At 45.5% G+C, this 24,577-nt stretch overlaps 1 protein-coding gene across 3 annotated transcripts in view; it reads right to left on the bottom strand.

Moving 5' to 3' along the window:
• KANK2 (KN motif and ankyrin repeat domains 2) overlaps positions 1-24,577 on the bottom strand; it is an 88,426-nt gene that overhangs the window by 16,138 nt on the left and 47,711 nt on the right. For all 3 annotated transcript variants that reach the window (XM_072991610.2, XM_072991613.2, XM_072991611.2), the window contains exons 4-5: positions 8,305-8,419; positions 5,089-6,654 (exon numbers count right to left, since the gene is read on the bottom strand). In XM_072991610.2, the coding sequence (XP_072847711.2) occupies positions 5,089-6,654; positions 8,305-8,341 (1,603 nt within the window). In that variant the 5' untranslated portion in view covers positions 8,342-8,419. The remainder of the gene's footprint in view (positions 1-5,088; positions 6,655-8,304; positions 8,420-24,577) is intronic.

Genomic DNA, 24,577 nt, shown 5'->3' with positions numbered 1-24,577 from the left:
GAATTCTACTTCTATAATGGGGGAGCCCACAGCCTTCCATCGAATGTGGGCTCCAGACGTCCATCTGCCTTAGCCAGCCTGCCCCCATGGCCAGTGAAGATGGGGGTTGCAGTCAAACAACATGAAGCCACGTGTTCTCTTCCCTGATTCTAATCCCTAAAGTAACACCAATGCTATATGAGAAATTGTCCTGCAGGTCCCATTCCCCTGGCACACTCAGGTCCAGGTAACCAAGGCAAGAAGGGTGCAACCTGTAGCCCTCAAGATGATGGCCATTGAATGCAGTTTCTTCCTCACTCCTAGCCAGCCTTGTGCATGGTAAAGCACAAGGGCAATCTCAGCTTATTAGCATCCCAAAGGAGGAAGGAGGAAAGAGAATGAAGGAGAATCCACTGCCTCCCCTGAGGCTGTCTATTTCTGCTGTTGAATAGCTTTTACTGTCAGTGAGTTCTTCCTAACATTTAGTGGAAATTGCTTCTCTTATCATTTGGACCCATGAGTTTTGAGCCATGTCTTCTGAAGCTAGAGAAAGCAAGCTTGCTCCATCTTCCACATGCCAACCTTTCAAATATCTGAAGATGCTACCTCTCAGTGTTCTCTTCTTTAGGTTAAACATGTCCAGCTACGTATGTCAAGTGTTCATCAAAGGTTTGGTTTCAAAGACCTTTTACCCTCCTCTGGACGCATTCTACCTTGTTAACATCCTTCTTAAATTAAGTGTCCTGAACCGAGCGCAGTATTCCCACTGAGGTCTAACGAAAGCAGAACTAAGCCCTACTATTGATTTGGACACGATGCTTCTGTTGATGCAACCTGGCATCGTCTGCATCAATACCAAGCTCTAGGTCACCAACTTCTAGCCAAGGACTTTTTTGGACCTGTAGCCCTTCAGATGGCACTGCACTAAACTTCTGCCTCAATCCTTGCCAGCCCCCTCAATGGTAAGGCAAGAAGGCAAGCACGCTCCTCTGCATTCTGAGGGCCAAAGCTCCCCCAGTCCTTCTCCAGGCCTTTATCCCAAGGTGGCTACCAGTTGGCCTGCAGCCTGGAGGGGGAGCCCTGCCATGATCTGCCCAGGCAGGGCGCAGAACACACCCAGCATCACGGCAGACCACTGGGAAAGACCACGGCTTCTCACTGGGTTCTCCGGAGCTCAGACTGGTTCCCGATTTGTGAGAGCTTCCCCATTTGTTCACTGGAGCTTCCAATAATGTTTTCACTCCAGAACCTTTGATCTCACCCTGGGAACTTCACAGGCTATTTTGAGAGTTTCTCTTCCCCCGGCTCTTGCTATAAACAGCTGGTAAAAATCAACATCTCGGATACACCATCTTTTAATAGAAGAGCTGCTGTGCAGGAGGGGGCGGGGGGAGAGAGGGAGAGCTTTGCCATAGATTTGCAGGTCATAGTATAAACACAAAGACAACTCTTTTTTTTTTTCTTTTTCTTTTTTTACGGTGGGCCCAGACGAGGGAGAGAAAAGGATACTGGTTGTAGCTTTTTTCTTTCCTTGTTGATTGGCCAAAACTTGAACTCTTCTTCCTGGGAGACCATTTGTTTGGCAGATTTTTGGCAGCAGGAATGAAGCCTGTATGGGTTTATTTTAACCTGATTTTACAGTTGTTGAGTGTTTAATTCTGTGGGTCAATTGTAAGCATACACCTAACATTCTTCAAGATAGTGCTGAGACTTCCAGTGCAAAGGCAAGCTTGTTGCCAGGTGTTTAAAGTTATGCCACATAGGTTCAAGGCCCCAAACTGACTAACAATTACAAATGCTAATTTGGATATCTAGGCAGAAAAAGATACTGGCACACTGAAAATTGCTAGAATTTACTTAAATCTGACAAAAACAAAAGAGCTACAGAGAGGGCCTCTGAGAATATACAGATTGCTTTCCCCTCATCACTGTGCGTTTACAGTTTTCTTTGTTCTCCATGTATGTGCCACATAGTATTACAGGCTTCAGTATTTCCACTTTAGAGACCAAGCATTGACCACACCTCTTGCGAGGCTACAGTATCACACACATTCTGTTCCCTTCTTATTTTTCCTTTCTGCAGCCACTCGTTGTAAGTTCTAGTATTTTGTGACTGTTTTGTAACTTTCCTATAATCCCTCCTTGTTATGAGCAAGCTTTCCTTGACCCCCTCCTCCCTTCAGCCTAACTTGTGCCAAGACTTCATCGACATTTAACGACAAAGTCTGTTTTCAATACTACTGTTTTCAAGGCAGAAAACACGCAGTTCAGTCTCTGGGCAGATCTTCGTGCTTGTCCGCCACTGCTGATGCTAGAGTCCATGCAAAACAGGGGAAACACAAATGACAAAATGTGCATATGAGAGAGGGGAAAGCACCAAGTCTGTGGTTGGAAAAGGGGTGTATATGTTTCCCTTGAATTGCACAGGTCTGAATGGCACAGTTTTGGTTATACACAGATTCTTTTTTTCAATAAATGAATATTCAATAAATACCGTGTCTTTGGTCACCCAGAACCAGGGACATGAGTTCAACACTGAAGGTGTCGTAATAGTGGTCTCCTTGCCCCCAAACACAACAGCTCTAATTCAGCCTCTAGAATAGATCGAGGGGTCATCAGGACCTTTAAGGCCCATGACATACAGTACTATATGGAAACTGCAGTACGGAAAAGATTGTCAGCGCAATGGAAGAGAACCTTGATAGAGAGAACTGGGGTGTGTGTGTGTGTGTGTGTGTGTACACAATTTAAACCCTAATGGCATGCACATACTGGAGGACTGACACCTGAGTAACCATGGAGCAGATCAGGCTGCAAACCACACTAAAATGCATCTTCAGCTGGAACACTACATGTATGATTTATTTATTTATTTATTTATTTATTTATTTATTTATTTATTTATTTATTTATTTATTTATTTATTTATTTATTTTGGAGTATGCCCTGCTGAACACAGCGTTGCAAACAGAAGCTGTACTCATCTCTCCCCTTCCCTGCATACTGATAATTAAGTCCCAGGTGGTGATGTTTAAGCTTGTAATTCCATTGCTGGAGAACTATGGCAAAAGAAGTAGCCAAGAACTCTTCCTCTGCAACTGCATGGAACCACTTTCATGGTTAAAGGCCTTTAACCATTCAGAGTTGGTCAAGGAGGAGGGTGGGGGGAAAGGGCTTCTTGCTTGCCTGTTGAAAGCCATGTAAAGCAGTTGTCCCCAACCTTGGGCCTCCAGATGTTCTTGGACTACAACTCTGTAGTCTGTTAGTGGGTGCTTCGCCGGACAGGTTGGAGGGCCACTTCCCTGTCCTGAATGGGGTTACACTCCCCCTAAGGGACAGGGTCCGCAGCCTGGGGGTGCTCCTGGACCCCAGTCTAACTTTGGAAGCTCAGGTGGACTCGGTGGCCAGGGGTGCCTTCCTTCAGCTGCGGAAATTATACCAGCTACGGCCCTACCTGGACGAGTGGAGTCTCATGACAGTTACACATGCACTGGTAACATCTCGTATTGATTATTGCAATGCACTCTACGTGGGGCTGCCTTTGAAGACGGTCTGGCACTGCAACTGGTTCAGAATCGAGCTGCGCGGCTGGTGAGTGGTGGGGCCGCCAGAGAGCACATCAAGCCGATTCTGTATAATTTACACTGGTTACCAGTTGCTGTCCGGGCCCAATTCAAAGTGCTTGTTTTGACATATAAAGCCCTAAACGGCTTGGGCCCTGGATACTTGAAGGACCGCCTCCTTCCATATGAGCCTACCCGGCTGTTAAGATCTAGCCAGGGGGCCCTTTTGAAAGAGCCATCCCTCAAGGAGGTAAGAGGGATGGCTTGTAGACAAAGGGCCTTCTCGGCAGCTGCCCCCAGACTATGGAACGCCCTCCCAACTGAAATTCGCCTGGCGCTGACACTGATGATATTTCGGCGCCAGGTCAAAACCTTCCTGTTCCAGAAGGCTTTTAATTGAAATAACATTAACTGTGGGTCTTAATGATGGCAATTTTAATTGTATTTTAATTGTATTTTAATTGTATTTTAATCATTTTATTTTATTGCATTGAATTTTAATTGTTGTAAGCCGCCCAGAGACCTTTGGGTAGAGTGGGCGGCATATAAATTAAATAAATAAATAAAATAAATAAATAAACTCCCAGAAGCCTTCACCACCACTTCTGCTGGCCAGGATTTCTGGGAATTGAAGTCCAAGAACATCTGGAGGCCCAAGGTTGGGGACCACTGATGTACAGCTCACAACTGCTCTTACTTGACGTTGTTCTCTCTTGAGCTACTACGTTCAGAGGTCTTCAGAGTAGGTGGCCATGCTAGTCTCCTGCAGCAAAAGCAACTAGGAGTCTCTTGGCACCTTAAAGACTACGTACTACGTTTTATTTGGCACAGGCTTCTCATATACCAGAATCCACTTCTGCGTGCATGCATGTATTTGAAGAAGCAAGCTACAGTCTGCAAAAACTAGTGACAAATGGGGGTTGGTTGTAAGATGCTACAAGACTCCATGTTGTTTAAGTTCAGAAGGTTGCATCAAAGCAGTTCTGTGGAAGAGTTTTGAAACTTTGGGGCAGGGATTCTGGCATGTATTTTTTTCCTTCCCCACCAGTAATGGTCATTCAACGGGACAGTAACATATCTAGGCCACATATAATAGATGGGGGAGCACAGACTTAGCAAGAGAAAGAGATGTTATTTCTTCTCCCCTCATGGCAAACTTTGTGTGTGTGCGTGTGTGTGTGCACATGTGTGTGCGTGTGTGTGTGCACATGTGTGTGCACATGTGTGTGCACATGTGCATGCGTGCGCGTGCACTCATGCAACATCTGCATGTCTGGCATAGGAGAAAGTTATTGAAAAGGCCATTAACCATTCAGATATTAAAATTTCAATTTTGGCCTACAACAACTCTCAAGTTCTACCTAATGCCATTATTTTGTTGTATCATTACCTCTCCTGAGTACTTGATGGAAACACAATTCTAAAAAGAAGTCGCCGTACCAAGCAGACACCCAAATATTCTCCTGCCAGTGGTGTGACTACATACTCCTCACCTCTAATTCCACCTGAGCAATACATGCTTCACACACCCAGACCACTGGCTTACCTGCCATTTCTTGTTTTCTATTCCCATCCTCTTCTGTGCCAGCGATGCTGATCTTCTTCACAGAGTGAAATGTGGAAACTGTACTGACTGGTCCAGCATGGAACGGGAACGTGGTCTCCATCACCTCATCACTGCGATAGGTGGCACAGAGTGGCATTTTCGCTTCCTCGGACACTGTATCTTTGCTGGCCAAAGCTCTGAGACTAGCATAGGGCTCCTTGTTCTCCAGGGTTTGAGCCCTCTGGGGTCTGTGGTCCACCCCTGTGGCCGTGCTGGCCGCGATCTCTGGCTCCCTTTCCACTTGGACCACCTTGACCGAGTCCACCAGAAGGGGGGCCTCTGGGGACCCCTGGAGAGCTGCATTACTCCATGGCTCGGGACCTTTCCCCCCTGCTCCCCATCCTATCAGGCCACTGTCCTCTGTGCACGTTTCTTTGTCTTCCTGCTCCCGGTGTTGGTGCTCCAGTTTCTGGTGGGCAGCCTGGAGTTCCTGGAGAGCCCTTTTCAGTTGCGTCTCCAATACAGCAATCTTGGTGGTCAGGGCCTGAACCGCCTGGCGCTGCCGCTCTTCCTCCGGGGAGGGCAATCCCAGCTCCTCCTCTCTCACCACCACCCCTATGTCGCACTTCCTCACTTCCTTGTTCGGCTCTCCATCCTCAGCCAACATCCCCACACCTACGGACCTCACTTCCTTCTTGTCGAGCTTGACCCCCGTGTCAGGCTTTGCGCTGCCCTCTCCTGCGTTCCCCCCTGCCCCCTCCTCGGGGATGTCTATATAGAGTTCCCCCCTAGATTTGCCCTTCCCCAAGCCCCCCGGATGCCCCAAGAACTTTTGGCTCTTGAGCTGAACGCTAAGCTGCCGCTTCTCCTCCTGGAGCACTGAGATCTTCACCTGAAGCACTGGGATCATCTTGACCTGCTCTTCCAGCTGGCGTAATTTCTTCAAGGCCACGGCCATCTGCTCCCGGACATGCTGGAGGTGCCCTGGGGTCGGTGAGACTGGGGTGGACAGCCCAGAACCAATGGGTGTGTATTGTCCAGAGACCCCTGGCTGCGAGCCATTGTAAGAGGTCTGGCGGGAAAGGCACTGACTTCCCACCAGGGAGCTGGTTGATCCAGATACGCTGCTGTGGAGGCTTCCGAGGCCACCTGCCCTGGACCTTTCCCCATCTCCTGAGTCGGCCTGGTCTTCTAGCTTCTTCCTGGCATCTAGCAAGGTCTTCTCCACGCGGGCATTGAAGTTGCCTGCTGTGGCGGCGGGGTACTGTGGGTAAAAGCTGCGTCCACAGTAGGAATAGGAAGAGTGCCGACTGTCCATGCTGATGTTAGAGCAAAGGGACTCCGTGGAGGTCCACCATGAGCCAGTATAGCCATAGCCCCGTGGCAGTGAGCTGTACCGTGGCCGGCGGTGGACTGGAATGCGCTTGATGGTGTGGCCCTTCTCAATGTCATCAACATACTTCAGAAAGTCCAGGTCCAGCCGATAGCCATAGGGAGTCTCTACTGAGTAAGGCAGGTCCTGTTCCTTCCCATGAAAGGCAGCAGCGGAAGTGGGATTGGGCTTCCCTGAAGAACACAGGAGAAAGCCATTAGTTCACTACATTCTCTTCCTGTGTAAATTTAACTGTCTTGTGAAGATACTGCTCATTTTCAAGGCTGGGGTCATTAGATCTTTACTTAACAAAAATGCTGGCAGTGTGTGCAGATCTATTTTCAGAGGGCCAGACCCATTTGCTCTGTGTCTTGTTCATGCACCAAATTCCCTTTGAAGCCGTTAGAATGTTTATGATTATCCTGTGGTATCACAGCAACTTTCCCAATGAAACAGCATAAATCAAGTGAAGCAGAAGTCTTGCAACATCATTCAAAGACTGCAACCTGCACTATCCCCATTTTAGAGCTAGTTTTTTGCTGCTTTCTTGGCAGATCACCCTTTAAAAATATATGTATATAGACTTTGCAAAGCTAAAATATTCAGAATTTCAGTTGATAAGCTTCATCTTCACCTTGAGTTCTACCATATATGCCTCACTTGGTTTTGAAATCTTCATGGAAGACCTTCTCTCTATCCAGACACCCTTAGAAATAAGATGTGGAACTCTCCTCCAAGAAAGGCCAGGCTGGACTCCTCCCTGCTGTCCTTCTGCTCGCAAGCAATAACCTTTGCACTGGCTAACTGCTAAGGATGAGCTGGCTAGATAGCTCAATGGGACAGGCATCTGGCTGTGGAGGCAGAGGCTGTGAGTTCAATTCCCCCATATGTAGCCCAGCACGGTCAGCCTATGTGGCCTTGGGCAAGCTTCACCATTCCAGGGTGCCCCCAGAGGAAGAGAATGGTAAACCTTGTCTTAGAACCATCTACAGCACTGGTTCTTAACCTTGGGCCTCCAGATGTTCTTGGACTTCAACTCCCAGAAAACCTGGCCAGCAGAGGTGGTGGTGAAGGCTTCTGGGAGTTGTAGTCCAAGAACACTTGGAGGCCCAAGGTTGGGGACCACTGATCTACAGTACCTAGAAAATCCTGGAAAGGCTCGCCATAAGTCGGAATTGACCTGACGGCATACAATTATTATTTACTGCCAAGCACAGACTTTTGGGACCGTGCATGCTTTTTAGTTTTTATTCATTTTAAGGTGACTTTAAGCTGTTTAAATTCATGTTTTAATGTTTTAATGCTTAATTGTGCTTTAATTTTATAGCTTACTTTGTTTTTATCAGCTTGTGATGCACCTTGGATCCCAGTTCTGGTGAACAGAATTAACTGATTGATTTGATGCATCAATTAAATCCCTCTAATTGGATGTCAAGTGCCAGAATAGCTTATTAGAGATAAACACCTATACAGACAGAATATAATACACTGTCAGCAGCTACTAAGGTCCCTTGATTTTATTATGGATTTGCCTTCATGTAGAAGCTTTGGAAAATACTAGACATCTTTCAAGAATGGCATAAAAGCTCAAGAAATTTTAAATGTGACAAAATGCACATTCAGCAGAAAAGTTCTGAAAATGTTTGCACAAACGTGGTTACACATTGCTAAAAATACAATCTTTCTTATTTAAAACCAGTACTTCTCTGAGTACTAGGTGCTAAAAGGGAAACAAGAAGAACAAGAATACTTTTTATGGTTAGCTGGCTGGCTACTGTTTGAGGAAATATGGAGACAGGCAGAACGTGCCACTTTTCGTCCAAAGGTACAGTCCACATGCTCACCTGGGAACGCAGTCTCCATGTGTAGAACCTGGGCCATTTTTAATCCTGGTTCCAAATCACAGGCACGTTCAAAACAGCCAAGAGATTCTCAAAGGACAGGCGCAATCAGCTTAGCCTGCAAAAAAGAGAATTACAGGACATGTTAGGCCAATTCGCACCTGCCTGAGGCAGAGAAGTCTGGACGAAGAAAGGGCCGTTGGCTTCCTGCATAAAATCTTGTCACGATGGGCTGCTATCAGGCAAGTTTTGACAGAAGCTCTGGCTAGTGCCCCTCTGTTATGACACTCAATAGATTCCCAAAACTGGGAAAAGTAATCCCTGCCCCTCCCAAGTTATAACTCCCGGAGTCTCCCACTAAGCATGGATGGCGTGGAGAGAAGGCAGGCTCAGAGTGGCAGCTTCAAAAGGCCTTTCTCTCAAGAACTGCCTTCCGTCAGGGCCAGGCTTGCCACCCGGCGCCACCCTGAATTGGGGGAGGGGAGACCTAACTATTCCCTTGTCTAGAGTGTTTTTTGCACACTTCCCAAGAAGCTTCCACTGGGTTAGTTCCCCCACCCACCCTGGTCACCATTTAGGTCCTTCTCTTTTACAAGGAACAAGAGCTGTCTAGGAGAAGCAGTGTAACCGGCTCCAGCCAGCTTCCTGGCCAAAGGATAACATGGATTTAGTTCCAAAGCAGAGCATGGAAAAGTTACCCTTTGGGGTTGCCAAGACCAAAACATTGCCTACAAGCTCTGGTCACTAGCTAGAGAGAGCAAAATAATCCTCACACTGTTTCTGACTCCACTGTCAGCACTCATCCACATGGAGAAGGGGGGGAGGATTTTAGCCCCCTAAACCAACAGGTAATTCGGCTGGCTGCATAAAATGTTGTTAGGAATGGTGAACAAACAAGCTTTGACAGTACTAACAGATGTTAGTCGCCTTCCCCATGTCATATGCTGTTACAAAACATGCACCAAAATACACATACCAGGTAGGCATTACACAGCACTGGTATTTGAAGAATTAGAAACAATGTCTGGAATTTTATTAAGTGTTCATGTAAGGTTTGTGTAACCTCTCATGGCTGATTGACAAGGTGCCAGGGTACATCTCAGGGCACTAATACACTGATGATAAAACTACTTTGGAATCAAGTTTTGCATAACTGAAATTGATTTGAAAAATCCCAGCTATCTGACACATGGCAAAGCCTGCTCTCTTTTTTTGGCCACAAAGCAAGTTTTTTTAAAAAGAGGCTGGCAGGGGCTTTTTAATTTAACAAACTTGTGAAATCAATTCTTTATTGTGGGTTTCAGAAGTAAAGCCACTTACAATTTATTTTTTAAAAAAGGAGAAAGAAAGCACGCCTTCCAAAGGATGCCCGAAAACTGAAGAAATACTTCACAACTTTGTAAACAAAATGGGAAAGAAAAGGTTGCAATCATTGGCAATGCTCCAGGATCAATGGCAATGGTAACCACAGGGTTCTGCAAACATGCAGGTTAATGAAACAATTTAAAACCTCACATGTAGTTTCCTGAAGTAGTTTTAAAGCCTCTACTGTACTTTATATTGAAGTAACAATTTTCAAAGTGAACACACACAGCGATACAAAAACCATGTGACTGAAAATCAATTTAAAATACATCAGAGCTGAAACCGATACCGATCACGCCCTCAGTTGGTACAATCAAGCACGTGACTGAGAACGTGACCCAGGAAATGTAACTGCGATGTGCTCCATCACTTAGCCGCAATTAGCTATGCCAAGATACACAAGACCCCATGTCACCAATAAGAATATGGCCACTCAGCCATTTGCCATGTATAGATTTTTCTCTTTAAATTAGACTAAAGGGGCTGTGACAAAACCTGTTTAAAAATACTTTGCTTTTTGCCACTAGGCTATGAGTAAAGAAGTGACACTCTGTATTTATCATCAGGTTTATCATCATTCTTCATCCCTGCTCAGACCTGGAAAAGTGTGTGTGTTTGTGTGTGTGTGTGAGTGAGAGAGAGAGAGTGAGAGAGAGAGTGAGTGAGAGAGAGAGAGAGAGAGAGTGAGAGAGAGAGAGATGGTAGAACCACTCCTTAAATAGCTCACATACTGGAAGAACCCTATGAATGAGGACCACTCAAAGTCAGATGTAACTTGATTGCACATAACAACTATCTTCAATATATGAGAATCCTGACTGTGTCCAAAAACAGAACACAGCTCAGTGCATTTGTTTAAAAAATAAAAATAAACCACCCAGATGAGTGTTAGAGAGTGTAAAGCCAGCTTAGGAAGACCAGGAGACATAACATGTCAGATATCTGTGAAGATTCTTAGTCATCCAGGTATGGTTATCTGGAAGCTGAGTCAAAGCAACTGGACTTCTTTCTTGTTAGGTTGAAATGTTTCGCTACTCATCCAAGAAGCTTCTAATGAGCCTATTTAGACCAAGGAGAAGTGAAACCAACATGGAGGATATACTGTATCAGGGATCTCCTACCAACTCTCCTCAGTCTGAAGAAGTTTCTTGGAGGAGTAGCAAAACATTTCAACCTAACAAGAAAGAAGTCCAGTTGCCTTGACTCAACTTCCAAATGGCCAGGAAGGTGCGTCGGCAAGGCAGAGGTGTTGCTGTGTTGATCCCATTTGCACCTCAGCGTCTGACCTCTAAGGTTGCTGCCTCACTCTGCCTCATGTTACGCCACCTCTACCACCTTATGTCAGCTCCACCACACTGCAGGACTTCAGTAATACTAAACTACTCTTTTAGGGCATGTTAAGAATAACATGACTAAACTAAGACCTTTCGTCAAGGGTACCTCACTTTCTGAGTTGAGGAAAGAATGACAGTACTAACATGGGGTGGAGGGCTCACTAAAATTTTGGGGGCCCCTTTCTTGTTCTGGCCACAAGTCACCTCGCCCTTTCATAACCAAGTAATAATCAAGCAACTATGTGAAACACTTCGAAAATAGACAGGAAATCTCTCTCTCCTCCTCCTCTGTAGACACACAACTATTGGTGGGAAGGAAAGAAGAGAGGTGCGTGGAGCAGTGGAGGCGTGAGAACAAGCGGCCCATCAGCATCCAGACAGGGCAAGGAGCCCAAGGCGTGGGACAAAAGAAAGGGGAGGAGGGGTCTTCAATGGTGGTCATTGTTTCCCACTAACTAGCCCTATCTTAGGTTGCATCTTGCTCGTATTCTTGCATTTGTGGGAAAATCACAGAAAGCCATGAAAATTCCTTGCCTCTTTATCCATGTTCTCATTTCTGACCTCACATTTTCTGGCTAGAAAGTACGACCACAAGGAAGGCTGAGGAAGGGGGTGGGGGTGGGCCAGGAGGATCCTTCTGCATTTTCTCTCCTCCCCTCCACCCCGTTTCTGAACCCGGCACTCCAGCCGTGCCGCTGGGTCAGCAGATAAAGTCTTGTGCTTTCTCCAGCTTCCTTCTGCGCCAAACCCTCAAAGCACCAGACAGTCCTGCTGCCTCAGCCTGTTCCAGCCGCCCCACTCCCTCAGCAATTCCAGCCAAGGCCTGGCAGATAGGAAGGCTGTGGGACCCCTTCCAGTCAGAATTCCTGTGTCAAAGGAGGAGTGCCTCAGAGTGAAGAAGAAGAAGAGCTGAGGCCTGGAGTGGGAGGCGCCCCGGGACTCCAATTCCAGGCAGCTGGCCAGGGATGAATCTCGAAAAAAGGAAGTGCTGGATCTCATGTTTGCATTGAAGTTACACAGCATATCCTCTGGAAGCTCTAATTTCCCCATATGAACATAATGTGTTGCAGAGTTTTTGAGTCACTGCTAAAATTCTCTTTTTACTACACTGTAGAAGTACAGAGTTCTAGAGAGAATACCCAGAGTCCACCCTTCTCTCATTAACTGGCACTTACAACTCTTAATGACTCACTCTGAGACATTTGTAGGCAAAAGAATAAAAAATGTTTCTTTACATATACAGTGGTGCCTCACATAACGAGTGCACCGTTTAACGACGAATTCGCATAGCGATCCGTTTTTTGGGATCGCTAATGCGATCGCATACCGATGCCTAGATAGGCAAAAACTCGCTTTGCGACGATCGGTAAGTGTTTCGCTTACCGATCTTCGCATAGCGATTTTTTAAAATCAGCTGTTCGGCGTTTCCAAAATGGCCGCCAGAACACCCAAAATGGCCGCGCGCAGCGTTTTCGCGCCCTGCCCTCGCTTACCGAGGGCGCAAAAATGCCTGCGCTATGGAGGGACATCGCATAACGGTGAGTTTTGGGCCCATTTGGAATGGGCTTTTCTGTTCCGTATAGCGATGTTTCTCCATAGCGATGGTTAATCCGGAACAGATTAACCTCGCTATGCGGGGCACCACTGTAGTTGCTTGAAATTACAGACTTGTGTATACTACTTTCTTTGCGGCGCACATACTAGCAACCGACTGAACAGATCAACAGTCACAAACAACTGCCACCTGTCAACCAAAGAGGGAGACAGAACACTCAGCAGATAGGCGGGGCTCTCTTCTGAATCCAAAACCTGGAAGGAACAATTGGTTAGTGCTCGATACACTCACCCTAGCCTAGAAAAAGTCCCTCCTAACCACTCAAACTACAGAGGATGTTCAAGGATGTAAATAAAATTCCAACAGGATGTTGAAGATGAAAGGGGACTCTTAAAAACAAATCTGCCAAATGATGTAACAAAAAATAATGCCAGTTGTACACATGGACGTGAATCCTGAATGTGTTTTTTGTTTTCTGCATTTTGTGCCCTTTCTCAAAATGTCAAATTATGAATTTGGGCAAGGTTGCTCAAAGCAGCCAAACCATCTGGATGAAAGGACATATGAATCCCATCAGCATAGCTCATGAGCAAGCAGCCTTTAGCTTCCTTGACCTTATTTATTACTAGAACCCTGAGATTCCAAAGTCAGAGCCAGGATGCAAAAATAATAGCTTAGGTGCACAAACATATGTGACAAATCAAGGAGCAGAGAGCCTCTGAGCATAGGTTCCGCCCAGAAATTTTAAAAATCTGTTTCAGCACCAAGTTTGCCAGTTGTTTTACAGAAGTGAAGTCAACTCACCATATGATTTTCGCTGAAAAATTTTAAGTGGAGTGTGTGTGTAATTTTCTGCTTGCTGCTGTGAGACATCAGAGATCAGAAGGCCTATCAGAGTGCTGTGTAAACCATTCATTACAAGTAGTGCTGGATATCCTGCACATGCCTGGCTGTCATTAGGAAAGATGCTTTTCCTCCCGCTTCTCAAATTCTTAGGAGCTATCCTTTCTACACTTGTCTGAATAGCTCAGGGAGTCAGGAGTTTAATTCCTCACTATGTGTCTCTTTCTAGAGGAAAGAGCCAGCCTGGATAGCCTTGGCCAAGCTGCACAGTCCCAGCACCACCCTTAAAAAAGGGAACAGTAAACTACTGAGAATAGTGTTGCACACTAAGTCAGTGCTACAGAAATACACATTTTTTTTTAAAAAAACTACCTACCTGCCTGCCTGCCTGCCTGCCTGCCTGCCTGCCTGCCTGCCTGCCTGCCTACCTAGAAAATTCTGGAAAAGATTGACCTAACTTGGAACCAACTAGGCATCACAAAATTAATTAATTGGCCATTATATCATCTGTTAGTCTTCAAGGCCCAACACAGCAGTGCTTAGCCCACCAGGCCAAACAGGACACTGCCCCACTTCAGCCTCAGGCCACCCCCAGCCAGTTGTGTCTCCAATCTGCCTCTTCACCTATGCAGGGCCTCACCTATATTCCCCATCCTTCTGAAATCCACACTTAAATCCTAAGCTTCTGTGTGCCTATTACTTACGCTATGCTTGGCAGGAAGAGGTGGAAGAAAAAGAAAAGCGGAAGGAAGGGATGTTGGTGACAAGTCCTGCCCAGCTTTGAAAGTGGCACTTGGGGGAAGCAGAAGGGAAAGGCGTGTTTTGCTGCTGCTCTGCTGATTCGTGGAGCACAAGGCAGCGTCTGAAGGAATACCTGCCCACGTAGAGAGAGACCGAGAAGGAGAAATTGCTCCTGTCCTTGACTTAGTGTCTATGTGTTTGTGGATATTTAACTTTTACCCCCTAGTTCTCTCTATCACCCCTGGCGCCATCCAGCATTGGGAAGTATCCTTTCAACCTCATAAACCATTGGGGGAAAATATTGATTGCTTTTTCCTGTAAAGAAGACTTACTTCTGAGTAAATATGCACCAGTTTACACTACCATTCTAATCCTATGAACACATTTCCTACTACTTAAGTAGTTAAGCCAACTGAAGACCTGGCTATTCAGACAGGCCTTCCCTCTGGGCACCACGTAATATCTTCTGATTTCTATCTTGAATAATTATTAATTTTCTGTAAATGGTGATATAACTGTTTTATATGTTAACTGTTTTATATTCTCTGTTGTGAGCCACCCAGAGTAGACCGTGTCTAGATGGGCGGCATATAAGTCCAATAAGTAAGTAAGTAAGTAAGTAAGTAAGTAAGTAAGTAAGTAAGTAAGTAAGTAAGTAAGTAAGTAAGTAAGTAAGTAAGTAAGTAAGTAAGTAAGTAAGTAAGTAAGTAAGTAAGTAAGTAAGTAAGTAAGTAAGTCTCATTGAACACATGAGTGAAAACCTGCTCTTCTTTATTTAATTAGACTTATAGGAGAAGTTTGAAAAGACTTTAAATCATAGAATCATAAAATAATGGAGTTGGAAGGGACCTATAAGGCCTTCGAGTCCAATCCCCTGCTCAAAGCAGGAATCCAAACCAAAGACAAAAGACTGTCTAATTTTCCCTTGAATTTCTCCAGCTTTGGAGTGCTCACTACCTCCTGAGGTAATTGGTTCCATTTTTGTAGTGCTGTAACAGTTAGGAAGTTTTTCTTAATCATCAGATGAAATCTGGCTTCCTGTAACTTGAGCCCATTATTACTTATCCTGAACTCTAGGATGATTGTGAACAGATCCTGCCGTTCCTCTGTATGGCAATCTTTCAAGTGTATCTCCCCTCAGTCTTCTTTTATCAAGGCCTGGTTCTTTCATTCTTTCCTCATCAGAATTGGTTTCCAGTTTCCTGATCATCCTTGTCGCCTTCCTCTGAACTTGCTCCAATTTGTTGGCATCCTTATTAAAGTGCGGTATCCAGAACTGGACACAGGACTCAAGATGAGGTCTGACCAGTGCCAAATAAATGGGGACTAGCACCTCATGGGATTTGGAGACGATATTTCTGTTAATGAACACTAAAATAGTATTTCCCTTTTTTCTTTCTTTTTTGGCAGCCTTATCACGCTGCAGGATCATACTCATATTCAGTTAGTGCCGCTTGGAAGGAGGGTGTCTATTGTGGCGGTCTGGTTGTGTTCTGTCCACGAGATGGCCCACAGAGGCGCCTCACCTGTCCTAGAAAACTCAGTGTTGACCCCCCACCCACCCACTCACCCCCCGGTTTATTCCTGGGGTGCCCATGGGAACCATTGTTAAAAGGGGGGAGGTAACTTAAGGCGTTGAGAATATAAGGGGAGGAGAGAAACATGAGAAGAGATTCAGTGGGAGTGATTGGCCAAAGAGGGTCTTCAAACAAGACTGCAATTGTTTGAAAGGGGCATATTCCCCACCCTGATAAGGTTTTTTTCGTAGACATCTATGTTCAACTGAAGTGGACATTTATCATCAGCTTCCTTGAGAGGGGCTGGACTCAAAAATTTATTTATTTATTTATTTATTTGATTTATACCCCGCCTATCTGGACCAGTACCATTCTTGGCGGATCCATGGGGTCCCTTTCCAGCTCCACAGTTCTAAGATTATTATTATATTATAATTTGCCACCTCCAGCTCTAACTAACGCCTCTCTATATTAGCTCAATAACAGTTGGCTAAACTCTCTTAACCCCCTTTCCTACTGACTCAGCCATCTTTGCAACTGCCTGCATGAACAGACCTCGGCATGTACCACTTTTTCACTCGGCTGCAGTGGATGCTTTTTAAAATGGACGGGGCATATTCCTGGGCCAGAACATGCTTCAGCCACAGTCATAAAGTTCAAGTCCAGCCTATGCTCATTAACAGAAGCAGGAGGAACTGCCTATAGTATGCAACGGTCAGCCACCTAAACGGATCCAAAGTTTTGATTCCGTAACTTTTCTTTTGTAAGCAGCAGCTGGTTTCTTTCATTCACACGGCAACAAAAACAGCCCACAGCATAAATTAACTACTCAGACACAGAAAGAAGCCAGATCCCACGCAGCTTTATGTTGGGAAGTGGGGGCCGGGGGGTGGTGGTATTATGATGTGGTGGAGGCTTTGCGTCTCAGGGTCTTCCTGCAAGATCTCCAATTGACCTTCTCTGCTGAAGTAACAACTGCATCTTGTCAAACAGCTCACCACCACCCCACCCCGCCACCCAATCTCTTCCTTAGTTTGGTTTCTGAGGCTAGTAGAAGACTCCCCCAGCAGTGGCTGGTGTGCTACGAAAGGCTGCCAGCCCTCACATTATAACCACACCTCTTGGGCCATTCAGACAAGATGCCTGGCTAGATGTGAGGTCTGTCAAACAAGAGGCCGCGTGAGCGTGAGAAAGACAAGGGGACAGGATGACTGTGTGTAGCCCGGAGAGCACCCAAGAACAACAGGAACCCCCATCTGCAGGGATTCTTTGGGCCTCTTCTCCAGATAAGGGCTTTCTGGAGAGAAATGTAGAAAACAAGTGCTCAGGAGACAAATGAGCTAAGCAAAGAGACCAAGGGTTTGAGATGGCTACTTAGGAAGAGGGAAGCTTTGTGCCACCCGCCATGTTTGGTTGTTCTATGGGAACGAGCAGAGACGTTTCACAGCATTAGGGACAGAATGAATCCAAGCTCAGATGACCTGGTTTATTCTCCGCTAGGGTGTTTTTTAAGAAGAGGATCCATCCTTGAGAAAACCTCACTTCCTACTTGCCATAGAACTGAAATGCTCGTGTGTGTAGTAGAACTGGAAAAGATTCCCATGACATCGATATGCAAGTGTAAATAAATCTGTCACAGAAAGGGAGATGAAAGATCCTGACATGCTTATTTCCTCCCAAGGGGCTCTCCCTGTCTGACAGGACTTAGGTTGCTGAGAAGCGTCTGCGCTAGAGTCAACAACTCTTATTGTTATAAAGACCTCTGAAGAAGGCTCTTAATATTTACCTTCTCTCAATGAACAATATCCTTTGAATAGGTGCTGCAGACTTAGGAGGATGCTGAGTGACAGGCAGCCCTCTGTCTACCAAGATTGAGAAGGACAGTGAAACCTATGTCCCCCGAGAGCAGTGGTTCTCAACTTGTGTCCCCAGATGTTCTTGGACTACAACTCCCAGAAATTATGGTCAGCACAGCTTGTAGTGAAGGCTTCTGGGAACTGCAGTCCAAGAACATCTGGAGGCCCAAGGTTGGGAACCACTGCCCTAAAGTAAAACCAGAAACCGAGCACCTCAAGCTGATTTTACACACTATCGTCTCCATTCTGGAACTTGTTTTGACCAAGATAGCCTGGCCTCAACATCTGGCCAAGATGTTTTGGGGGACTGTTCTCTTCCTTCTGTGTCCCCACTGCTCTGTATTGCTTGCCTGTTCATGAGATTTAGTGGTCTGATAAAGGCATTGTGTAACCTTGTTTTCAGAAATGCAAGCAGGACCATATGCGGGGGGGGGGGGGGGAAGAAAAAATCAGGAGGCGAATGCATGGTCACAGATATGAATTCCAGGACCGACTGTGCTCCCGGCCTTGTTTTTTAGAAACCAACAGCTGGAAAAGGGAAATACATAACTGGAATCAGTAAGAGAAGGATCCAGGAGTGTTGGATCACGTTATATATCCTTCTTGATCACTAGCCTTCAGCTGCCGTTCCAGACAATGGGGGTGGGGGGGGGGGAAGAGATTCAGTCGCAAATTCTCCCCTCTGCCAGCAATTGCTCTGCAGAGGCTGGGATAGTAGCCTGGTCGTCAGGCACACAGTGAACAAACCACACTTCCTTCATAGCAGAAGGGCATGCAAGGAATCTGGGCTTCAGTGGCATATTTAGTAATATGGACTAAATCTGTAGCCTGGAGCAGGGAGGAACGAGGCTTCTTCCTATGAAAGCCAAAAGAGGCAGAAGGTTTCCCACCCCCGCCCCAAAGCTGCAGCCAGGGAGACCTGCAACTCAGAGCAAAATTCCATGCGGTTCGGTCACATCCACGTCTCCCAGTGCCATTGCCAAGGCTCTTCTGGAAACTCTGAGGCAGAGCAGGCAGGCAGGCAGCGGCGGGAGACTGAGTCACGGTTATGGATTTCATGCTCCTAAACTATATTATATGAGATCAACAGGCATCCGACCTCATGCAAAAGGCTTCAGTCTGAGATGTCTGTGTGAAGGAAACCCGGCCTGCAGAGGTGGCTGAAAGGAGGGACAGGCCTGTCACGCCATGTGTGCATTCAGTGGTGGGAGAAAAGGTCTGCAAATGCAGCTGGGCAACTGGACAGAAGAAGAAGAAGAAGAAGAAGAAGAAGAAGAAGAAGAAGAAGAAGACCGCATTCAATCAGAGGAGATGGAGGCGAAGGATAAGAGTGAGTCCGGGTGAGTGTGCCTCTGTGTGATTCTGTATAACCGGGGGCTAAGCAAAAGTGAGCAAAAGGATTTTGCCTCCAGCGTAGAACTGGAGTGTTCGGCACACAAATCCTCCAGCAGCAGTCACTCCATCTGATGAAGAAGAAGTTCCACGTCTTTTTAACCTGTAATCACCACAACACCCTGGCAGCAGACTGGCGCCCTTGCACAGGCTTATTCCTCAGGAGCCAGACTTGTAAGAAAGATTCTGGGGCAAGATGCAGACTGGGAATGCAGTATATGAAAGGGTGCCTCTGAGTATACAGAGCAGACCTCCCTTCATCACTCAGTAAACGCTGCGAGATTTACCAAGGAAGCCAGGATTTTGAGGCTTGTTTGAGCCTTGGCGTGTTTGAATTAAGAACCTGTTCTATTGCTAGTATACTCCTGAAGCTGCCTGAGAGACCTTGGACAGGGTTGGGTCACTTCTGGCCCCTCCGTACATGGTTGGGCTGCAACTCCCATAAAGCCTAGATTACCAAGTCATTGGTGAGTGATGATGGAAGTTGCAGTCCAAGCACATCTAGAGGACGACGCATCACCTGTCCCTGATACTCAGTCCTCCATAGGAGGAGGAGAGGAACTCAACCATGATCGGTCCACCCTTCCTTCTCTAATTTGCTTCAATCGTCAAAAAGAGGTAAAAGAACAGATTTCCCTGTGAGCAATATGCGTGGCAAGTGAGCAAATAAATAAGCAAACAGTTATCTTGAATATGCAGAGTGCTACGTACATAAAATTCAGAAAGCAGCACAAGCTGACACAGAGCCAGGGGCTGCCACCTGGACTAACAAGAGTGCACCAGACTGATCCGGTGGGCCAGGAAAAGATGGTGGGCAGAAAGATAAAAACATAAAGATCTTGACAATGAGCACACAAGGAGAGTTGCGTTATGATAAAACCTCACTCACAGAGGGAATGTACTTTTTGGAAGAGGGGACCCTCCCCCCCTTCCAAATAATTTTTTTTAAAAAAAGTGGTTGGCTGAGATAGAATAAGGCCAACCAAAACATATACTAAAGAGCTTAGTAAAGTCTCTTTTTAAACTATGACTCAGAATCTGCCCGGCAGTTCGGCCTGTTGCTGGCTGTGGAATTCTGGGAGTTGTAGTTTTTTAAAAAACTTTTCCAAACTCTGGGACTCAGTAGCGTGTCCCTACAGTCCTACTTTGGGCACATCATGAGAAGGCAGGATTCTCCGGGGGGGGGAGGGAACCCAATAATGCTGGGAAAGGTGGAAGGCAGCTCCCTAAAAGAACCCACAGTTTACCAGAGCTGAGCAAGGTTGTTGAGGACAGGACATTTTGGAGATCCCTCATTCATAAGTTACCATAAGTCAGAGGTAACTTTACGGCACATTACAACAACAACTCTACAAGTCATGGAATCTTGTATTTAGCATAACACTTGGCATTCTAGCACTCTCAGGTTTTGTGTGTGTGTGTGTGTGTGTGTGTGTGTGTGTGTGTGTGTGTGTGTGTGTGTGTGTGTGTGTGTGTGTGTGTGTGTGTTTGGTGGGGGGGAGGTGTCTCTAGGGTGTATGGGAACAATGTGTTGCTATTCCTCTAAAAGGCAATCTCCTAGCTGTTAACTGTACATCTAAACTGTGCACGTACTGCAGTTAAGAGGGAACAGTAAACTTGCCTTACAGCAAAGGTTTGCGCTTTTTCTCTTCCTTTCTTGGTCTTGTATTGTATTACTCTCCAACGAAAGTCTGAAGCCACACGATGTTCTAGTCTGCCAGGCCTGTGCTGTGCTTCCCAGCCTCTGGTGGCTGATGGGATTGGCGTCAGGAAAGCGTTGGTTAAAAATCCCAAATCCAGGGCCAAGTCTTCGGTACCGCTGGTTCTTCTCAGGCTGGACACAAGCATTCCAAGCAAAGAATCATCCCCTGCTCTTGCAATGTTTTAACTCCGACAGAGATATCCTCTTTGTGATGCACGAGTGTGCAATCAGGTCTATAAAGAACGCCTGTGCTTACCTTTAACGACCTTGTGTGTGTGTGTGTGTGTGTGTGTGTGTGTGTGTGTGTGTGTGTGTGTGTGTGTGTGTGTGTGTGTGTGTGTGTGTGTGTGTGTGTGTGTGTGTGTGTGTGTGTGTGTTTAGGAGGACACGGATGCTTAGCTTCATCTGCCTCTTCTGTCCAATGCTCTCTCCAAAACACACTCTCTGGGCACCAAGGAGAGAATATTCCTTTCTTAATGCCACAATGAACAAAGGAGTGGGCGTGCATATATAGGTACACTGATGCTTTCTGACAGTGTCGTCTCTTTCAGGGGCGAGGAAGCGCAGGCTCATATAGTTGAAACAAATCTGGGGAAATGCAAGATACATAGCTGGGGAAACTAACATATGTTTACCATGACACTTCCAGAACCCGAGGGGAGACTTGCTTTCTAGGTACAGTATCGGCATAGCAATGTTTCGGTTGCTATGCTCTCCAGGTAGCTGATGAGTTCTGCGACATTTCCCAGATTTTTAAAAAAAAATTTAATGGTGATTCTGGCACAGTGAATGCACAGTAAAGCACACCCATAGGCAACCTGGGCTCCACGGTCCCAAAATTTCTACTCCACCTCCATGATTCAAAATAAATCAATCTTACATCCAAGTTAAAATAAACAGTCCTCTAGTGCAGTGGTTCTTAACCTTTGTTACTTGGATGTTTTTGAACTGCAACTCCCAGAAACCCCAGCCAGCACAGTTGGTGGTGAAGGCTTCTGGGAGTTGCAGTCCAAAACTCCTGAGTAACCCAAGGTTAAGAACCAGTGCGCTAGTGGAAGAGTAGAATACCTCGCTTTCCAACCAAAAACATGCTTCTCGGGGGGGGGGGGGGGAGGGGAATCTGCGCTTCTACATGTGTTGTGTAGTCACCTTTTAAAAAGTTGTTTTAAAACATGTTAAACCTGATTTAAATATGGTTTTTCCCCTTTGTGTAACTGGCCTCTATCTCTACTCTGTTTTATTCTGTGTTTGTAAATGAAGCAATGGCATTACTTCTCTTGCATCTGCATTTTTCTCATTGCTCTTTTTTGGAAGCATGCTTTTTCATCGCTTTGATGGTGATTCTGGAAATTTTGTGGCTGCAGATGTTTTATATCAAACTTAAACCTCTCATATTCTACTTCATTTAACAGAATGGATGTTTGCTTTAGCTCATGTTCCTAAGCATTTTTTAAAAATCTGTTCAGACTCCCCCCCCCCCCCGGATCAATATGGACTACTTCAAGGCTAGCGCCTCTTGTTTAAATAAGAGACCGCTGGCAATCTACCAATGCCTTAACAATTTTACTGAATTTTCAGAGTTTCAGTGTCTGCTGGAGGGAAAGAGATGAACCCCACAATATAAACATGTTGGTTTCCTGAATGCAAACATGATTAATGTTCATTAGCAAGGCAGACTCTGGTAGATCAGGTAGCTGCCAGGCATTTTTTGGCATTAAGCTAGAGAATATAAGCATGAGACCAAAGAACTAAGCAGCTGGGAATAACACCATCCTGAATCCTGGGGATTCACAGCCGAAGGCCAAATGCTGATCACTCGAGACAATGGTCCTTAGTTCAGCAGCTGTGGGAAAACACCCTTCTCGCCGTCGCAGAATAGCTTTTCCTGGGCTGGGTCTGTTCTCAGAACTCCACATTAGTCAGTGTGCAACAGAAGACCCTCCTGTGATTTGTTTTTTTTTAAACGATTCTCTTAGACTACAGAGCTCCTTCCTGACTGCCACTGTTGAGCAACATTCATCTGCCTCTCATATTGCAAGTACTGTATCCTTAATACAAAACCAAGGTCTCCTTGTTGCTTATTGCAGCCTCAAGAGCCATTTGCAGTCTTCTAAATTTAACTTTCCAGCCCAGTATTTGCAAGGAGATCAATTTCACCTTAGGGAACTTTCATTAGATTCAGACCAAGGAGACATATATAAAAAAGACAGGCACTGATTCTTCTCTATTTATTTGTTTATGGAAGTACTTAATTCTGCTCTGTGTAAAAGTTTTACTGACACGATTTGTGTGGGTTTCCAAATACATGCGTGATAGTTTCATGAAAACAATCCTGCCAGTTTTGAGACAAAGTCATTTTCAGCTCTTCCACCCCCCAAAAGAGTCTGGCTTTTAATGAAAGATGTGTTCTAACAATAAATAGTTTTACTTGCAATCCATTGAAACGTGAGTGTGTGTTTCATTTCAGTTATTCAAACACCTTCTTTACCCATGATCTCCACTCAAGAGCCTTTGCCTTACTCATAACATAACTTGCCGGGAAAGGAGAGAGCCCAGCGCAAGACACCTGGCTAGCTTTTTCATTTTTACTCCAATGTGCTCAACTCAACTTTCAGCCTGGAGAAACAGAAAAGCTGAGACCGCACTGAAGCAACACTGAAGAAGACGCACTGCACGCAGATGTATAAACCACAACTGCGAACAAAACAGAGGCAGTGATGATATTCACAGCAACCAAACTGCTGCCACCAATGACAGATGACTTGTGATAGCAAACCATGGGTGCTGTTTATTAAGCTTTCCCGGATGGAACAGTAAGTGATGAAGAAACAGATGTTTCAACCTCTGTCAGCTGCACAGGATGAGAGTCAGGTTAATCTGATACAGAAATCCCATTGGATTTCCTTTCTCAAAGATTCAGGCTTTGTGCTCGGAATTGATTCACTTTAAAAGTAAGGCAGGCCCTCCTGGCCAAGTGATCCCACAAGAAGAAATTTCAGTGCATACCTGCAGTCATGTTACTGTCTCTGATGAAAACAGGATATATGCAGAGCATTTCCCACAAATTCTACAACAAATGCACCATAAATGCATTTTATGGTGCATTTATGCACCATAAAATGCACCATATGGTGCATTTATGCACAATATGGTGCATTTATGGCACACATCATGAACTGTTGTACATGATGTGTGCCAGTGCATGTGCCAGATTACACCATCTCCCAGCTACAGTCCCACCTTTGCACATGTCTGCAGAAGTAGACTGGAATCCATGGAAGCTCAAACTGAAATTGAGTTGTCAAGTGGTAAAGGTGCCATAATACTTTGGCTTTTCTTTTGGTTTTATTGTTGCACTTTTGACTTTACATTAGGAAGTTCTGTTTTTTTTAAAATAAACATTTTATACTAAACAGGACACTACTGCTACCTTTGGGGTTTTTTGTGTGTGGTCTCTCTGTGGACACACAGATGCACAGCTATTGCTATATGAGAAATCTGCATTTCTTCATTGATTCCTATGGCTAACCCCCATGAATATCCCTGAGAACATTTAAAAATAATTTCTCAATGCAAAACAGGAAACGCCTGTCCAAGTAATAAGACAACTCCTGTTCTTTTCATATCTATACAGCTCTACCTTTTGTCTTCTTTGGACATTTCTCTTATTTTCTGTCCACAACATTCAATGCGAGCCAGACTTGCTTGACTGAGACCTACTCACAAGCAGCCAAAAGGCAGTTTTTGTGGGAGTTCATTCTTGGTTTCCAGCAGATATTCATTATGAGAAATAACACGCCACAGAGGACACTGCAAGTGCCACGGCTGGCAGAAATCAAGGGAATCTCAAAGGTACTTTGAAGACCGAGTGGGAGTCAAGCAGAGACGGAACAGTTGTGGTTATCATGTGGCTACATATAATCTTCAACCTCTTGGTTGCCCATAGTAGGGACAGTCATATCCAATATTGT

Source organism: Pogona vitticeps, chromosome 2 (genome assembly GCF_051106095.1).
Source record: "Pogona vitticeps strain Pit_001003342236 chromosome 2, PviZW2.1, whole genome shotgun sequence".
NCBI classification, from domain to species: domain Eukaryota; kingdom Metazoa; phylum Chordata; class Lepidosauria; order Squamata; family Agamidae; genus Pogona; species Pogona vitticeps.
This window is presented reverse-complemented; position numbering and strand designations above follow the sequence as displayed.